The sequence below is a fragment of the Engraulis encrasicolus genome, chromosome 2 (genome assembly GCF_034702125.1).
Source record: "Engraulis encrasicolus isolate BLACKSEA-1 chromosome 2, IST_EnEncr_1.0, whole genome shotgun sequence".
Taxonomy (NCBI): Eukaryota; Metazoa; Chordata; class Actinopteri; order Clupeiformes; family Engraulidae; genus Engraulis; species Engraulis encrasicolus.
The window spans coordinates 23676195-23695722 of NC_085858.1; the positions used below are offsets into that span (position 1 = coordinate 23676195).

The 19528-nt window shown below is 42.4% G+C and overlaps 1 protein-coding gene across 1 annotated transcript in view; it reads right to left on the reverse strand.

The window, feature by feature from the left end:
- xpo6 (exportin 6) overlaps positions 1–19528 on the reverse strand; it is a 34160-nt gene that overhangs the window by 1614 nt on the left and 13018 nt on the right. Inside the window, exons 7-23 of the mRNA XM_063184134.1 lie at positions 19212–19528; positions 18730–18856; positions 18176–18285; positions 17061–17169; positions 15374–15466; positions 12553–12622; positions 11739–11898; positions 10610–10702; positions 10078–10225; positions 6643–6789; positions 5646–5817; positions 5119–5274; positions 3524–3638; positions 2842–2920; positions 2305–2397; positions 1794–1955; positions 398–496 (exon numbers count right to left, since the gene is read on the reverse strand). The exon at positions 19212–19528 is cut by the window's right edge and continues 173 nt beyond it. Of these exons, the coding sequence (XP_063040204.1) occupies positions 398–496; positions 1794–1955; positions 2305–2397; positions 2842–2920; positions 3524–3638; positions 5119–5274; positions 5646–5817; positions 6643–6789; positions 10078–10225; positions 10610–10702; positions 11739–11898; positions 12553–12622; positions 15374–15466; positions 17061–17169; positions 18176–18285; positions 18730–18856; positions 19212–19528 (2250 nt within the window). The remainder of the gene's footprint in view (positions 1–397; positions 497–1793; positions 1956–2304; positions 2398–2841; positions 2921–3523; positions 3639–5118; positions 5275–5645; positions 5818–6642; positions 6790–10077; positions 10226–10609; positions 10703–11738; positions 11899–12552; positions 12623–15373; positions 15467–17060; positions 17170–18175; positions 18286–18729; positions 18857–19211) is intronic.

Genomic DNA, 19528 nt, shown 5'->3' on the forward strand with positions numbered 1-19528 from the left:
CAGTGCGTAATTCCAAGTATAATAGCAGTATAATGAAAAGGAAGACAGGAGTCGCACACTGGAACTTTCTTCCATTTCTTTAATTTACGCGAACATCATAGGGGGAAAGAAACAAATAGCAAAACTGGAACAGGGTTGCCAGGTACTTTGACTGTTGGGATGACAATCTGCAGGTAAAACACATGGATTGGAAGGGTTTTTCCTGTAGATTGTTATTGCCATATAAATCACTTGAATTTCATTCAAATTGGGCAGAATTTAGTGTCTCCAGGAGGTGTTTGACCAGTTATTGGACTGGAAATGATCAGTCACATCTGGCAACCAGTGGTTTAGGCCTCGTTTCAGCAACAAGAACATAATTTCATGCGTGTGTGTTTACGGTGACCTTGACACTGACCTTGTGATACAGTTTGTGCTTGGTGTTGAGGATCTCCAGGTAGCTCAGGTTCTGCTTGAAGATGTGAATATCTGGTTGCAGGAAGGACTGGCCAAAAGCCTACCAAAACAAACAGCAGAGCAAAGGAGATGGCGATTGAGCAAACCTCAAAAACAATTTCCAGAAAGTATTGAAGCCGTTCAGTTCTTGTGGCAAAAACTCCAGAATGTGGAATGAAATAGACATTGAGTCTAGATTAGAATAAGTTAAGTTGTGATAGGCCACCACTCATCTGTTTAGAAGGTGCAGGATTCAGTAGAAATTTCTGTATAAAAAGAAAATGTTATACTCTGTATAAAAAGAAGACAATCCGTACACTTCAGGTCTATTTTTGTGCAAAGAAACTTTACTTGACTTGCAAGTCAAGTAAAGTTTCTTTGCACAATAATAGACCGGAAGTGAACGGATTGTCTTCTTTTTATACAGAGATTAGAATAAGTGCCAGATAGACTGCCCATTGCAGAGATTATTCTGCAGCTACACCAAGTGACGGGGACGCCTGCATGGCCAGTAGTGGTGTCAGAGAATGACAAAAGACCAACAAAGGTCGGCGCCTGCGCCTGCACTTAACACTCGTGTATTGCTTGGTGCGTGCAATGTCTCCAGTAGGACCTACTGGAGACATTGAAAATGGACTATCTCCGAAACGTCTGTTTCTCCAGTTAACCTTAGACTTCTGTTGTTTAATTTCGGCTTCAATACACTTTTTCACACAAGCCTTGTGTGCGCCTCCTTTTTTCCATTATCTTGAGCACCAGTGCAGAGGCCGAAGTGCTCGAACAGACATCCTTCTAGGCTTCACACGTTGAAGCGTTAACTGTACCTGCATGGTGAGCATGACGAGGTTTTGGGGTTTAGCTGCATAGTGATGAGATTTTCATGGTGCATGATCATGGTGACATGGTGCATCATCAGGATTCAAAACACGTATCCCCCCAAAAATGGCTCTGCCTCAGCGGGCAGGGCTGACAAATGATCCAGGCAGCACTCAAAACCTGGGTACCCCTCGGGCATGCAAAGCTCATTTGTGTTTGGGTACCTCAGCACGCTGCGCCCCAGTACCTCAGAGAGGAGGGATTTTAATTAGTAGTAGTGTCTTTATTGTCCCCCATGGGGAAAATTTCTTCTAGCAAGTGGCGCATTGGACATGAGGACAAGTCAATACATACAAACAGATCCCTCCCCAACCCACCTGCCTTCAACATTTACCCACCAAAACATGACAAAATTTGACGTGGACATGGACATGGACATTGGACATAGACAGGTATTTAAACCATCATCAATCATCAGCAGTCCCAGTCTATCCCATAGCATTCCTATAGCATAGGATAAGTGCAAAAAGTGCAAGGATTACCTGCATGGCAGCGGAGAACTGGGCCTCATTCTCCATCTGTTCCCCTGCCCCGCCGCGCTGCACAGTGCTCAGCACCGAGCTCTTGAAGAAGAACCTCCAGTTCTGGTGAAGAATCTGGAACAGCAGCTCAAACATCTCGGCCTTCACGTCTGGACAGGAGCGCTGCAGGACACACACACACACACACACACACACACACACACACACACACACACACACACACACACACACACACACACACACACACACACACACACACACACACACACACACACACACACACACACGGTCAGATGGCACAAACACGCACGCACACAGACACACAGATGCAGAAACACACACTTTTATCATTTCCATCAAATTCACACAACAATTCCCACATATCAACCCCTCACAAAAAAATGTAGGCAGAGTTCCGTCATGCAAGACTTACACCTCTTTAAAATTACTTTTGACTAGTGGTGCATACTAGCAGATTAATACAACAAATACAACAAAGTTATGGCCTCACCTCCGCTACAATAGGATAGACCTGCTCCATGCACAGACTGAGGATGCTGGGCAGCAGTGGTTTGAATGTGTGTCCAGGCTCCTGAACCACCACCTATGAAAAAACGTGTGTATATCACAATGAAGCATGAGTAATACGCAGCACATTTGCTTCTCAATCACAACAAGAACAGGTGAAAATATCATGCGGTATTCATAGCAGGATGAACTGTCCAAACAATCAATTTATTATTTAATCAAGTAATGTGGAATTGTCACATTGATTTGATAATGCAACATACTAAAAAAAATCAGAAATACTGAAAGAGAAGTCAAATCTACTCAGTGATGAGTAACCTGGACTGAGAAGATATCGTAGTGGCACATATTCCAAATGACCCGAGTCTACCTGTCCATTTATTTGGGTATTTGGACAGGTAAAACCAGGTCAATTAAGAGTATGTGGCACTGGATTGTAGGTTATGTATGCACGTTGTCCTTCCCCAAAAAACACTCGATGTACTTTTTATGAAAGCAGGTGCATATCGCTTCAACATACCTGTAAAATCTTGAGAAATTTCTGGACCACCTTGGAGCCGGCACTGCCCTCCTGCAGGATACTGATGGCCAACTGCTCCCTGAAGTCACATGACCACAACAAAACTAAATCAAGACCCGGCTCTCGTGTCAGAAGCTGAGCAATCACATTACATTCTCCCCACTCGTGCGGACACGTGAAGCCTCCAATCAGCCAGTCACGTTTAGACCAATTTAATTTCCAAGTCTCGGATATTCAGAGGTTTGCCACATCTACACGTGTGAAGGTTTGGTTACCCTGCAAAAAATCTTGGAGATACCACTTTTGGCGAGCCCTTGTAACTTGGGTATAATGGCAAATACATCCCTAAAATTGCTAACTTAATTTGGAAAGGATAGTTATTATGAGATATTATGAGAGACCAACATATGATTTGAACATTTACACTCAAGACAACTTTTCTGTCCTAAACTCACTGTGGGGGTTGGAGTACTCCACCATTTTTATGTCATACACCAAGTGACCCATTACATTACTGACCCAATTACAACCAAAATAGAGCTCTCTCTCTGTGTGTGTGTGTGTGTGTGTGTGTGTGTGTGTGTGTGTGTGTGTGTGTGTGTGTGTGTGTGTGTGTGTGTGTGTGTGTGTGTGTGTGTGTGTGTGTGTGTGTGTGTGCGTGTGTGTGTGTGTGTGTGTTAACCTTGTGAACATGCTGAGGAAGGTCTGGATGATCTGCTCCGTGAAGGCCACCCCCATCTGCACGCGCAGGGCCTGGAAGAGCGTCAGGAAGAAACTCAGCATCTCATCCGTGATCTCTGAGGGCAGACGAACAAAGAGGGACAACAAATCAGAACAGTACTACTTTGGGATCAAGATCACACCATGACCCATTTCAGGAATGACACTTTGCCATAATGTACTGTTTTTAAAAAAAATATCAACTTCAAAAAAAAAAAAGTCAGCATACATCAACATAAACATCAGTATACATCAAAGTCTGTATACATCAGTCATAAACATCAATAATGCATCAGTATGTAACAATATTCTTTTACTGGATACACAACACCACGATGTACTGTGTGGCTAAACAACAATGTCCCCAGTGACCTGGTCAACCCAGGCAGGTCAGACCAGAAGGTGACCTTGTGGCAACCTTCATGTAAATATATTCAGGGTCTGCAAACATTTGGTGGTCGTTCAAGTCATAGAACCAGGGTTACATCAAAGATCATTTACATTTTACTAATAACTCTCTGGTTACATGCTTAAGCTTCGTTTTAGCTCAACCATCCCTTTGGTTGGGTATGCGCTTCAGTTTGCAATCATGACTCACACCACTGGGTGGTGCAAGAACACATTAGATCAGCCAACTGACCGATGAAAACATTTCCTTATCTGACTTTATTTGTATAGTCCTACATACTGTTTACAAATCAGGTACTGGGACTATGACTGCAACCATCTGTTAAAAATAAAGTTAAGGGGTTGGGTTCATTGAAGTCAGTGAGTGTATAGCACTGAAACAGAAACAATTTCAGCAATACAGCCACTACAAATCTCCACATAAAAATGTTATACCGTGGTATGTACTGTCAATGGTTGAAAACATACTGCAATATACATTTAAGGGCATATCGCTCACCACTAATGTCTATGAACCCAATGTGAATGTGTGAATTTACCAGTCATTTCAGTGGAAGTGTAAGCCAGTGCGGTACAGAGGATGAAGAAGTGAGGAAGTGAGGAAGTGGTGAGGTGCGGAAGTGTGGAGACAAGGAGTGCGTTGCAATATGCGACCTTGCCTCCTCCACTTGCCTCCTCCACTTGCTTCTCGTCATGATGACATCACTGACAACAGCATTATATTTCAATATCTTGCAAAAGCTCAATTGTAGAGTCTTTTTCTCATTTGCAATTGGGATGGTGAATGAAAAACAGTCCCTCAAAAGTTGTTGTGGCTAGGCTGACAGCTGGGAAACTTTATAGTTTTCTCCACGGAGGAGGGGCCAGGAGGCGGGACGAGGAGACAAGCGCAAGTGGAGGAGGCAAGGTCGCATATTAAAACGCACTCAAGGTGGTGAGAAGGTAAGGGGGTGAGGATGTGTGGAGTTGTAAGGGTGTGGAAGTGGTGATGTGAGGAGGTGAAGTGAAGAAGTGTGAGGAGGTGGTGAGGTGACGTGTGTAGAGTTGTAGGGATGAGGAAATGAAATGGTGAGGTGAGGAGTTGAGGATGATAAAGTGAAGATGTGAGGAGGTGTTGAGGAGGTGGTGAGGTGTGGAGGTGTGTCTGACCTGGCTGCTGGATGTAGAGGGGGAAGAGGGCCAGGGACACCTGCACCGACTCCTGCAGGCTCTGGTAACAGATCTGCCGCGACTTGGTGGACTCCCCCGAAATACTCTCCACCAGGTCTCGTAATACTGACAGGGTCTGCTGCATGACAGCTTTGTCTGGGTGAGAGAGAGAGAGAGGAAGTGAGTGGGAAGGGTTAGAAAATCAATCTCATATGAACAAAAACACGAAACATAATAAGTAATAAAAAATAAGGAGAACTACAGAGTCTTTCAGTGCTAGTAGGCTAGGTCTAGTTCTGGTGGCCTTCTTAAATGTTCTTCTAAATGGCCTTCTTAAATGTACAATCGCATAGTAGGACATCAAATTTGCACATGTGTGAGCACTTTCTCACGCACACCCCAGACAATTATTGACACAAGTGTGTGTGAGAGAGAGTGTGTGAGTGTGTGTGTGTGTGTGTGTGTGTGTGTGTGTGTGTGTGTGTGTGTGTGTGTGTGTGTGTGTGTGTGTGTGTATCATCTCTTACTGTTGTGGTGGAAGGCGGGTGGTCGGGGCAGTAATCTGTACTGCTGTGTGAGTGCGCTGACGAGGCGTGTGTGGCTGGATGAGCGGCTCGGCCACTGCTGCTCCGACTCTGGCAGACACGGCCACGGCAGCAGCAGCATGTTGGACAGCGCTCTGCACACCAGCACATGCGCCTGCCATGGAGGGAGACGAACATGAAGCACATTAGATGTACTTAAAGTGATACTGTCCTATTTTTGGAAATAGGCTCATATTACACCTGCCCTTGAGTTAAATAATTGGGTTATACCTTACTCTTGTACTTTCAACCGTTTTCTGAGTATGGCAGTGCAAATTTTACCTCCATGCTAGCAGTTAACATTGAGTCCTATGAGACCAGCTGGCGGCTAACTGGTCTCATAGGACTTAATGTTAACTGCTAGCTTGGAGGTAAAATTTGCACTGCCCTACTCAGAGAACGGCAGGAAGTACAGGAGAAAGGTAAAACTCAATTATTTAACTAAAGGGGAGGTGTAATATGAGCTTATTTTGAAAAATGGGACAGTATCACTTCAACAAACGCTATGTGTTGGCTCTGCTTTTTGGCTATCTTGGGCATGATTCTCTGTAGGATGGTGAGATGTACATATCTCAATGGGACCTTCCTGAGTAAATGAAAGGTCAAGTAGTATACATTATATTGTATACTGTATTATACATAAAACGTGATAAAAACAACACAGCTCACAAATAAATTTCATCCACAAATAAAAGTTACACAGTATATGACATCTCACATATTAAGAACTTAATAAAGTTTAAATTAATGAATTATCAAACAAGCAAGCAGCATCATTGACAATCCATATTAGGAGAAAGAATATGGAACTGAATGCTGTTTACATTAACTGTTTAACTTTCAATTCTGCATTAATATTATAATATTCTAATATTTAACATGTAAAAGTTTGAGAGTAACACGTCAAACTGAATCCTGCACACAGACTCAAAAAACTCACCTCTTGGGGCAGTTGGTGGTTGTGGTTCTCTGTGATGAGGTTAAAAACATTTTGTACTGCTGGCAACGAGACTAAAAACACTGGCCTAACTGTGGTGGCCATAGAGACAAGGAGATGGCACGCAGATATCAACAGCTTCTCTGGCACCTGAAAACACAAGCACATTGACAACAGCACACAGTCAGACAATCATTCTTAACCCAAATGTTTTTTTCATGGAAAACACGCCCCCTGTTGGGCAAAATGGGTAAATGTTTTGAGTCGGACCATAAGGGGTTTCCATCGATATCAATAAGATTTACATTTCTACATTTCTGAGTTGACATGCTCAGAATGAATGGAGAGTTACATGGGGAAAATGTTAAAAGTCGCGTCCATTTAGGAGCCTGGAATGGATCCCATGTTGTTGCATCGTGATGCTTAGAACAATTTATGTGAGTTGCCATATTAAGAATCTTTAATTCAACTTCACCTGAATGGGGTTGTTGGACAAATTTGGTAGCTTGGGATATTAGACGAAGCAAATTATCCAGTCTAACACTGGCCTCCCAAGTGCCTCCCATCCGATCATCTCAATTTCATTTCCCCCAAGCAGCTAACGAATGAAAGCAGCTAATGCGTCAGGCTAGTAGCAAATGACAGCGAGACAGCCATCAGAGGGGATTTCCAGGCCAGCAGTGAGAGACGCATGCCGGTTGTGGTTCCCTCATCTGATTTAGAACCAGGCCAACGTTAAATTGCTCAGCAAACTGAAAATGTTTTCCATGATGGGCACTTGGCTTTAATCAGCAAATTGGAACGTTTTTTTTTTTTTCAGCAGCGAAAGCAAAATCCTCTCTCAACACCACATCATAAGCTTGCATGATGGTAATAACTAGAGATGTCCGATATTGGCTTTTTTGCCGATATCCGATATGCCGATATTGTCCAATTCTCAATTTTCGATTCCGATATCGGCCGATACCGATGCCGATATATGTGGGTTATTTTTCCTCATGACAAATTTTAGGTAACATTACAAATCTGCTGTTGTGGAACTAAATATGCTTAATTTTATTGTAATGCCCCACTAGATGCATTCTCGAATGCAACAAAGCTTTCCAAATATTAACATCGTGTGTGCAAAATAGAAAAATAATTAAGGAGAAAAGTGTACAGTAATTCAAGCATTATTTTATCGGTTTTGATAGGTCAAAAATCCGACACCGATATTTACCGATATTACATTTTATGCTATTATCAGGCCGATAATATCTGTGGGCCGATACACTCGCCTCCAAAAGAGTTGTCGCCTATCCATCTGTTTGGAATAACAGCTAATAACCTGACTTTCAATTAATCACTTGGCCTCAGAAGTCACTCATATGAAAGCTACAACCCTCCCGAATGAAAATGTATGCACAAAAATAAATTTCATGCACCAAAGACAGATTGACCCTTTATTGAACACAGACAGGGCAGATTTTCACAAGACAAAAGTTTTGTCGCCTATGGAACATAATGTGAAAATGAGCAGATAAGTCACTTCAAAACACTTCAAATACGCAGATTGGGTGTCATACTTAATCACTGAATCACTCTCACCTCTCCAGAAAATCGACTTTGGCCTTAGGTGTATGTTTAGGGTCATTGTAATCATGGAAAGCAACACAATGAAAATCAATGGAATTCAATGAGAGATGGTGACATATTCGCTATTCGTAGAGCAATACATTTTTAACTTCATGATTTAATCAATGACAAAAGCCCTCAAACACCTGCAGCATGCATGCAGCTCCTCATAAAAGCTGTATCTGTACCATGTTTCACTTTAGGCACCATTTCTCTTTTTTCATATTCTTCATCTCCAACACCATATAGTTCTGATGCTATCAGTTCTAAAATGGTTGATCTTGGGATCTTGATTTCAGAGTATGAGTCCCATTAGCCTTCATTTTTGTCAGAATTAGGCCTGACATACTCTTGGCTGGCTTTTTTGAGACAGGACAGTGGGAGAGACTTCTTTGGTGTTAAATGTGAAGAATTTGGAAAAAATACATGGTGCCTTAAGTCAAACATGGGAGGGATACAGCTCTTATGTGGAGCTGCATGCATGCTGCTGGTGTGTGAGGGCTTTTATCATTGATTACATCATGAAGTTAAAAATGTATTGCTCTACGAATAGCAAATATGTCACCATCTCTCATTGAACTCCATTGATTTTCATTGTGTTGCTTTCCATGATTACAATGAAACTAAACATACACCTAAGGCCAAAGTTGATTTTCTGGAGAGGTGTGAGTGAACCAGTGATTAAGTATGACACCCGATCTGCGTATTTGAAGTGTTTTGAAGTGACTTATCTGCTCATTTTCACATTATGTTCGATAGGCGACAAAACTTTTGTCTTGTCAAAATCTGCCCTGTCTGTGTTCATTAAAGGGTCAATCTTTCTTTGGTGCATGAAATTTATTTTTGGACATACATTTTCATTCGAGAGGGTTGTAGCTTTCATATGAGTGACTTCTGAAGCCAAGTGATTAATTGAAAGTCAGGTTATTAGCTGTTATTCCAAACAGATGGGTAGGCGACAACTCTTTTGGGGGCGAGTGTATTATCGGACATCTCTAGTAATAACACTTTGTTTCTCTCGATAATCAGTGAAGGAACGGGTGTCAGCATGCGACTATGAGACCTGCGTAGGACAGATTAAGTTGTTGGGCGTGATGGGCAAACCTGGATTCAAAAGGTACAATATTACATATTCCAAATGACCTGGACTTCCCAGCCGAAACAAATACTCTAACTGGGAAGGTCAATTGGAATGTGTGTGTGGCACTACAGTGCAGCTTGTGAGTTCTAGGGAGTATTCCAAGACGCTGGTTCAGTAGTAATACAGGCTAAATCAACATAGTTTGTGGTAAGGATAGACCGATATATCGGCCGATATTTGCGTTTTTTAAGTGTATCGGTATCGGCCGATACACGTGTGATTTTGGCCGATACGCAATATTTATTATTTTATGTTATGCAGGTTTTTTAATAGCACCAAGACATTTTATTTTTGTATTACTTGATTGTTAGAGTGGGTGTTTAAATGTTACAAGTTCTACCTCAAATTGATAATTTTAAATAAATGTTTATTTTCAACTTGAGATCCGGAATATTTGTCATTTTTTAAACTTTTTTACCCATATCGGCCCCAAATATCGGGTATCGGAAATCGGGTATCGGCCAAGGGTGATGAAAAAACAATCGGTATCGCATCAGCCATTAAAAAACCTGTATCGGTCGACCCCTAGTTTGTGGTATACCACCTTAGAAAAGCACAGAGTCCTCATTTTCTTCACAGACCGACTACTGCAGGCTACGTATTATGAGGTTTACCACTTTCTGTAGATTAACTTCACTTGTTGTTGGAATACCCCCCCAGGTTGTCGGAGTGCGAGAGTTTACCTTGGCACTGATGAGGGGTGTGGTGGCCGCCATGCTGGAGGTGATGAGGCTGGCGAATCGCGACTGGTCCTGCTGCCGCTGCACCTCGCTGCAGAACTGGGCCAGCCAATGGGAGTAGGCCTGCAACGCCGCCAACGACTGGGCATGGCTAACACGAAGCAGACACAAACACCAACATAAACACACGAATGAACAGAAACTCACTCACTCACTCACTCACTCACTCACTCACTCACTCACTCACTCACTCACTCACTCACTCACTCACTCACTCACTCACTCACTCACTCACTCACTCACTCACTCACTCACTCACTCACTCACTCACTCACTCACTCACTCACTCACTCACTCACTCACTCACTCACTCACTCACTCACTCACTATATTGTGTTTCTGTTGTGAATTAGAGTTAGTGAATTAGTTTCTTGCAGATGTGTGATTGTGATGTGTTGGTATACCAATTGCATGATGCGATGTACTGTATAAGTGCAGGAGCAAGGTACAGGAGAAGCTTGTGTGAGTTACTTACACGTCGATGAGGTCTGGCTTTAAAACTGAGGGAACCGCCGTCTCCACATCGTACAGGCTGATCTGGGACCCATAGCATGTGACCTCCACCAACCTATGGCAACACACATTAACATTGGAGACAATGTCATTTCAGGGTTCATTTCGACGGAAAGGCTGCATATTGTGATTACGCACTGCAAATCTCAAACACCAAACCAGTTAACGTCAATACAAAGTATAATATTTATTTACTGAATGCAATGCACGTTTGTTTACGTGGCATGGCTGTATGTGGCATTTGTGGCGATGCCAGTGACCCACCTTTATATGATAGCAAGAGCATCTAAAGAGCGGGCAGTGATATACATGTTCATCTATATGTATTTATGTGAGGCGTAGCTGTACGTATAATGGCCTCTGGCATACGTACGTTTAATTACCACTGTTTAGGTACGACAGATGGCGAGTGCGTCAGTTGAGTGGGCAGTGATCTACATCTACAGTAAATGTGCATATGTATAACGGCTGTACATGGCGTGTATTTACCACTGTACAATGGCAAGTGTGTCAGCTGAGCGCGTGGTGAAGACGTCCATATATGAATGTGTGTTTAATGGCCGTATATGATCGTATGTGTAGCTACCTCTGTACAATGGCTAGGGTGTCAGCTGAGTGGGGAGTGAATATGTGGTGTGATGTGTGTGTATAATGGTGGTGTAAGGCGTACTGTATGTATAGTTACCTCTGTACGATGACTACGGCGTCAGCTGAGTGGGCAATGAAGATGTGATGCGTGTGTGTGTGTGTGTGTGTGTGTGTGTGTGTGTGTGTGTGTGTGTGTGTGTGTGTGTGTGTCTGTGATGGTGGTTAAAGGTGTATGTATAGTTACCTCTGTACGATGGCGAGGGTGTCAGCTGAGTGGGCAGTGAAGATGTGATGTGGTGTGTGTGTGTGTGTGTGTGTGTGTGTGTGTGTGTGTGTGTGTGTGTGTGTGTGTGTGTGTGTGTGTGTGTGTGTGTGTGTGTGATGGTGGTTAAAGGTGTATGTATAGTTACCTCTGTACGATGGCGAGGGCGTCAGCTGAGCGGGCGGTGAAGATGTGATGTGTGTGCGTGCGTGCGTGCGGTTAAAGGTATATGTATGGTTACCTCTGTACGATGGCGAGGGCGTCAGCTGAGCGGGCGGTGAAGACGTCTCCGGTGAAGAACTCTGCCAGGCGGCCCACGGCCTGCAGTAGGGAGCTCAGGTCGCGCAGCGCACAGTGAAGCTTCCTGCAGTCCGCCTCCGCCGTGATGTTTAACCGCCGACCTGAACGCACACACAGAAAAATCAATTAAGTTCATTACGTGTGAAGTGAAGTGTCATATTCATCATTACTTGTTAAATTTAAGCCTGTCTACCCTTATTGCAAGCCCAGGAGGGAGCTGCACAGGACAGCAGGACTCAGGAGGAGCATGCAGGACCCACACACAGGCACAGACACAAAAAGAAAGACGGTTTTAGAGTATTTGTAACAACTTAACCAAATCAGTAACCTAAGTAAATGCAAATTAGTCAGTCCCATGCAAAAATAATGTATCACTTTCTCTAAGTTTACAATTTTTAACATAAATTTGTCAACAAAAAAAGCTATTTGTATCCTTTGGGGTTTAGCAAGCAGAAGTGGCCCATCATAAACACCAATAAACATGCTAACTTTATAAATACACACCAACTAGCGCAGCTGACCACACACAGATATGACTCACATATGAATACAGTAAGTATGGCCAGAGAGACTTGAGTTCACAAAAAATGCAAATGTCAAAGTAGCACTGACAGAAATCAATAGAACCCACGTAAGACCGTTAGCCTCACATACAATTCACAAACAACTGCTTATATGGACGCATTCACATACACCCCCCCACACACATAACCTCTTTATCGCACACCCACACAAAGTAAAACCCTGTAGCTCACTTGATCCACTGGTGACAATGAATTGCTGCAGCCCAAGGTAGATATCTAGATCCTCTTGAAGCACAGGAAACTGGTGCAGAAGAACAGGGAAGTGACAGGACAAAAGGAGTGTTAATTGGTAACAAACCCGGTATACACGGTATACATATGACAGAAAATGACCTTGGGTTTCAGAAGCAGAGCAGCAGCACACCACAGAAACATATTCAAGTAATAGCAACATTGCATTCATAAAAATACAGTCCCAGGAAAAAGTTTGTACACCCTTTGACATTTCTTACATTTCTGTCAAAATTGGTCATAAAACATAGTCTGATCTTTCCAGAAATCACAAGAAGGAACAACCAGAGTGTGCTTTAACTAATTCCACCCAAACATTTACATGTTATCATAATTTTATGGACCATAAGATGCAAACATGCACAGGACAGCAAAGCATAAGTAAGTACATCCTTGCATTAAATGGGTTTTAACCTTCAGTTAGTCACAATAACCCTAAGACGTGTCCTGTAGTTGCAGATCCGATTAACAAAACAATCTAGGTGTATCTTGTCTCCCTCTTCTTTAGAAAACTGCCCTTCTTCAGCAAGGTTTCTGGGATATCTTTAGTGAATAGCTTTCTTGACTTCATGCCATATCATCTGAAATGTTTTTGTCAGAGCTTTGACTGGGCTATTCCAGAATGTGTATTTCATTCTTATGAAGCAATTCAAATGTCAATTGCCTCTAAAATATGGGTAGTTGTCCCATTTCAGCACCCATCCTCTTGTGTGCCTCAACTGTGTGACAGACTACCTCACATTCTTTCTGTAAAATATCTCAATAAACTTCTGAGTTCATTGTTCCACTGATAATAGCTAACTGACAAGGGCCTGAGGCACCAAGGTAGCCGCATATAATTATGCTCCCGCCACCATACTGAAAAGTGGAGATGATGTTTTGGTGAAGGTGTGGTTCTCCAGTTCTCCTCCAAACATGATACTATGTGTTCCCCTGAAAAATTCAACTTTAGTTTCAACGTTGGTCTACTGAATATTTAGCAGTAATTTTATGAAGCATATAAATGCTTTTTCGCAAACCTCAAAGTTGCAGCAATATTTTTTTGGACAGAAACCCCAATAATTTTAGATTGGCAGAATGAACCCCATTTTTAGCTTTTCTTGGTTACATCTCCACATCTGAGTATGGTGGCGGGAGCATCATTATATGCGGCTACCTTGCTGCCTCAGGCCCTTGAAAGTTTGCTACTATCAGTGGAGCAATGAACTCAAATTTATTGTGATATTTTACAGGAAAAATATGAGGAAGTCTGTCACACAGTTGAAGCACACAAGAGNATGGGTGCTGAAATGTNACAACAACCCATACTTAAGAAGCAAATCGACATTAGAATGGCTTCATAAAAATGAAGTACACATTCTGGAATAGCCCAGACAAAGCCCTGACTAAAAACAATTGAGATTATATGGCATGAAGTCAATAAAGCTATGCACTCCAGACATCCCAGAAACCTTGATGACGAGAGGCAGTTCTCTAAAGAAGAGGGTGACAAGATACATCCAGATTGCTTTGTTTATCTGATCTGCAACTACAGGACAAGTCTGGTTGAGGATATTGCAACTAACTGAGGGTTAAAACCTATTTAATGCAAGGGTGTACTTACTTATGCCTTGCTCTCCTGTGAATGTTATAGCCTTATGGCCAATAAAAATATGAAAACATGTAATTGTTTGTGTGGAATTAGTTAAAGCAGACTCTGATTGTTCCTTCTTGAGATTTCCGGGAAGATCAGACCATGTTTTATGATCTATTTTGACTGAAAAGTAAGAAATTTCAAAGAGTGTACAAACTTTTTCTTGGGACTGTACTTTAATGCATGAAGAAATGCATAAATAATTCCCAATATAAGTCTGTATTCTAAAATATATGTTTCTGTTTATGCCTTTGGGAATTACTTGGGCCTACCTTTGCTTTGCAAATAAATGAAACAACAAACGTAGCAATTTAAAGAGATGAAGGACTCTTTTCCAAACCGTAAAAAGATATCCATTTGCCATATATATTCCAAAATGCAGTGCTTCTACTTAATTTGTAAAGGGAAAATCGGGTAACTTTACAGCTAATGCAGCCCCAATATTGCCCCGATTCTACCTTATAATTAAAATAAAATTAACCAGGTAGACTGAGACATGGCCCCTGTTATACATTTTCCGTTACCAGGTTGACCAGGTCGAAATGTAGGCCTACTACTTAAGACTATGTGTAATGTCATAGTAGTGTAGTAGGCTAATATGATACTAAAGCCTTATTTACTGCTACTACAGCATTCAACTGGTGGAACAGTGCACGTTATGAGGCTACAGAATACGTAATTTAAAGGGACACTGTGCAGGAAATGGTCAAAAAAGGTACTGCAACTATGCTGCTCATTGAAACTGGGCTGCCAATTGTCAAATTTGATCTTTACATGAAAGTTTTCTAAGTAATAAACAAATATTTTCTAGTATGGTCCAAGTAGAGTCATTTTTGAAGCTAAAAATGGCTATTTTTGGAAACTCAAAATGGCGGACCATGGAGAAGATCCCCCTTTTCATATATGAAAAGTGCACTTTTCCCAGTCATAATGAATACTTAGAATTTGATGGTGGTGGTAAGTAATATTGAAAAACATAATATTAGTGAATGGGTAGCATGAATTCTGGAAATGAACAACTAAAAATCTCACACAGGGTCCCTTTAAGATAAAATGGCTTTGCATCATTGTGGAAAAGAGTTGTAAATATGATGTGCTGGGGATATGTGCTGTGCACTAGGAGCTCACCAGAGTGGAGAAGGTCTGAGAGGGAAGCAGCTCCATCACCTTGGCGACCACCTCCAAACTCTGACGCAGGTACCGCTGCCACTCTGTCTGTTTCTATAGCAACACAGTTCAGTTCAAAAACAGAGACGAGGTTTCAAAAACCTGCACATCACAAAAAGGATCAAAGATGAGAGCTGCCCGAGTGAACATCGTGTCTACGTGGCTTGCAAGTGGCTCTTGATTAGACGAATATAAATTGCATTTGTGATGAGTATGACTAATCAACATGGTTGAGGGGGTATAGTAATTAGGATCAGCTGATTCACTGAATTGTCTGGACCAAATATGTAGGGTTTTTACTTTCTGAACCCGGGATGTTCACCCCTGTTTACACTTTCCACAGAGCTTCTGGCTGTGCTGCATCAATATAAGCTCTTTTTTCCTGGAGGCATGGACTCTGTCTTCACCCAGCTGACATCTTCTGGTTAAGTATGAAATTAGCATGCCTATGAGCCTGCCCACAAACTACAATTCAAATTCAAACGCAGTCAACGTCATCACTCACAAACCCTCTGCTCTGTTCGGCGAACATCCTGTCTGAGAAAACCATGTCACCGCAGTCAAAGCCCTCGGAAGTTTGTATAGAAAGCAATTGTAACTGGTGGACTCCACACCCAGTCTCAAACCCAAAACCCCTCCCTGTGGGAGACAGACCTGATATCAAGTGAGGTAGAAGCTGGGCTGCTAGCACGGTCAGGTGTTGGGAGGGAAGTTTAACAAACATACCTCACCAAGCTCTACAAGCTGGTATCGGTTACACAATGAAGTGTGTGGGGCTGATGGCCCATCTCGGTTAGCCTGGCCTTGCCAGATGCAAGCGCTCTAGTCCAAAACATTTTCCTTTCAATTGCTACATCAGGACTGGGTGTTACATCGGGGCTGGGTACATTTCAAACTTCAACAGAGATCATCCCTCCCGCTATTGATGATTTTCCAATGACATGACCAAACGTTAGTGACAGGGCAAAATAAGATACACATTTCAAATTTCAACAGAGTTCACCTCTTCTGCTATTGATCATTTTCCAATTTAATGACCAAACGTTAGAGACAGGGCAAAATAAGATACACATTTCAAATTTCAAAAGAGTTCACCCCTTTCATCACTACTCGTTTCTCAATTCGACCATATGAGATCTTCTGTACGAATGGAAATTAGTACGAGGGTATGGTAATACCGGTAACACTTTATTTTAGGGATACATCTATAAACACTAATACATACAATGTTAATGCCTGCATAAGTAACTTGTAAGGCATGTACTAAGCAAACGCTAAGGCCTACTAGGTCCTTACTAAGGTTAAATTGGTAATAAATCCCTTATTGCGCATGAACAAGACATTTGCGAATACATGCCTAACAAATGTTTGATTTTGCTTTGTACATGCCTTACAAGTTCCTTATACAGACACATTGTATGTATTAGTGCTAAAAGATGTATCCCTAAAATAAAGTGTTACCGTAATACCCTCTTTAATTTAAAGCTAAATCATCACAAACATCACATGACGTTTCTGATAAAGGCTGCACTGGCAAAGTAGCCAAACTTGTCAGGTACAAAAAATCTTTACTTGGCCTTGTAAACCAAACAGTTGATCAATATAAAATTGGTGGCAGTGGTGGTGAGGGTGGAGACTCAGTACTTACATCGTCATCCAGAGTCTCATCGTCCAGCTCCTCCAGCTGGCTCTGGTTGAGCCGGAACTGGATCCGGTTCAGAACCTCCCTTAGCAGCAGGACCAGAGCATCTTTATACCTACACATTAACAATACAGTGCATATTACACAGTACTGTAACATTCAATACATTCAATAAACATCACTGTACATCTAGATGGATAATACAATCACTATTACAATACCAACAGATTAATAATACAATGTATAGTAATATTCAATACAGATCACACAATATCTTAATACCTGAAGATTAGCAATACAATAAACAGTACATTCTTCAAAAAAGAAAAATAGCCAATAGCTTTGCGTAATACATAGCAAAACAAAAAAATATTTAAATGGACAAAGATCCATCTCTTCCACTAAGAAGGATGGAAGGGGTGCTACCGAGAGAAAAATGAGCATTGTGAGAACAGGCCCGACAAGCCTGTGAAGTGGTTTCCTTCTTCATTTCCTCTTTTCACAGTAAGACACATTTGCGCTGCTATGGCTCTCTTTTACATCTCAGAATCTACATTGTTGTTTTGACACAGTTTGTCTTCAAAGCGAAGATTTTGCAGGTGAGAAAACAGAAACACCTGCAATATGTTCAAAGCCTTCACGCTTCAAGAGCACACTGCGTTTTCCTGACTTTCTGCTATTGCGCCTGTCGTCTACTGTGTGTTTGCTGTCGTCTGGAGTTACTATTGAAGGCCAAATGGTAGACTCTGGGGTGTGGTTGTAAGTGCCAACACAACAGAGTAAGATGTAATTTAAAACACAGAAACAGCAATGACTGCAGTCGTTCATATGATCAAAAGACGCAATGACATGTAGGTTTGATAAAGCTGTTGTTGGGTTTAGCTAGGGAAAATACCATTAGTTTCTCGTGTACGAGACAGATATGCTACTCCCACCAAGATAGTGAATTTTGCGAGTTGCATTACCAACCCACAATACTAATGGTGTGTTTCATGGCTCATTGTATTCCAGTTGCACTGCTAATTAGTAACCAAATTTCCCCACACGCGCGCATGCAGGCACAAACACACATGTGTAGTGCCTCCATTCCAATTCACTCACACACCCACAAGCCTCCGTACCTGTTTAAAACACTGTCACTGTCAGCCAGTCGACTTCTGATTTTGGTGGTCATGTAGTCCAGAAAGATGCTCCAGATATCTAGACAGGCCAGGTAGCCCTCATGGGTGGGCTGAAACCATGGAAACAACAAATGCCACGTCAGGACGAGGCCACATGCAAAACACCAGGCAATTCAATGGAAACAGACAGACACAGAGGTGTCACTTCCGGGTTCAGAAAGTAAAAAGCCTTCCGCAAATCAAATCAGGACAGGTAGACCAGTTCCGATGGGGCTACAGTGGATACGTTGCGTCAAACACTTATCTGATGTTACAATTAGCTTCCATCTTAATTAACTGACACATAGCATAGCGAACATTTTACAAATAAAAAGCCACATCATTTGAAATGCTTTTTTTCCCAGAACTTGACTAAGCCAAATGTAAAATAACATTGCGCATCCCGTATAGCCCCTGTGGCAGCTTTGTTGGAAGACAACTGAGGCAGGGTTTTGACTTCTGAATTGGATTGTTGAGATCTCTGGAAGAGAGTGATTGTGCAATAGGTTCTTTACCTGATTAAAAGTGTATTTAAAAAGAAGCGATAAGAACTCCACGAGGGGAAACTGAGCATTGGACTCGATCCGTCTCAAATGAACACTGACAAAGAGCCGCAGGAAGTCGGTGAACTTCTCCAAATAGCTGAAAAAGAGAGAACACCAGGGTGAGTTTGCAAAAGGACAGACGCATCCTCTTCTTGTGTGTGTGCGTGTGCGTGTGTGTACATGCATGTGGGTTTGTGTACGTGCACATGTGCATGGGTAGGTGCATTTGGGTGTGTACATGGGTATGTGTGTTTTTGTGTGCAATGTGTATGTGTGTATGTGTGTGTGTGTGTGTGTGTGTGTGTGTGTGTGTGTGTGTGTGTGTGTGTGTGTGTGTGTGTGTGTGTGCAATGTGTGTATGTGTACGTGTGTGTGTGTGTGTGTGTACGAGTGCACGTGTTCATGTAAGCAAGGTCAAAACCCTGATCCCCACCCCCGCGTGGGTACGGTACCTCTCGTCCAGTTCTTGCAGACGGTTCTTGACGGTGTGCGTGGTGTTGGTGTTGGAGTTGCTGTGTGCGTTGGTGTGGGTGGTGAGCTTCTGTAGCAGGAAGAAGGTCTGCTGCGAGATCCGGAGCAGGAACTCCTCAAAGTCCAGTGGCACACAGTTCTTGCACATGAGCTCGTTGATGCAGCTCATGGCTAGCACGCCCAGTTTGGCGCGCTCCGATTGGCCCACCTGCTGCATCCCCCTTGGCAACGCCGTCCCACCATTGGTGGACATCGAGTCACTCAACGTGGTGGTGGTGGTGGTGTTGGAATCCCCGTT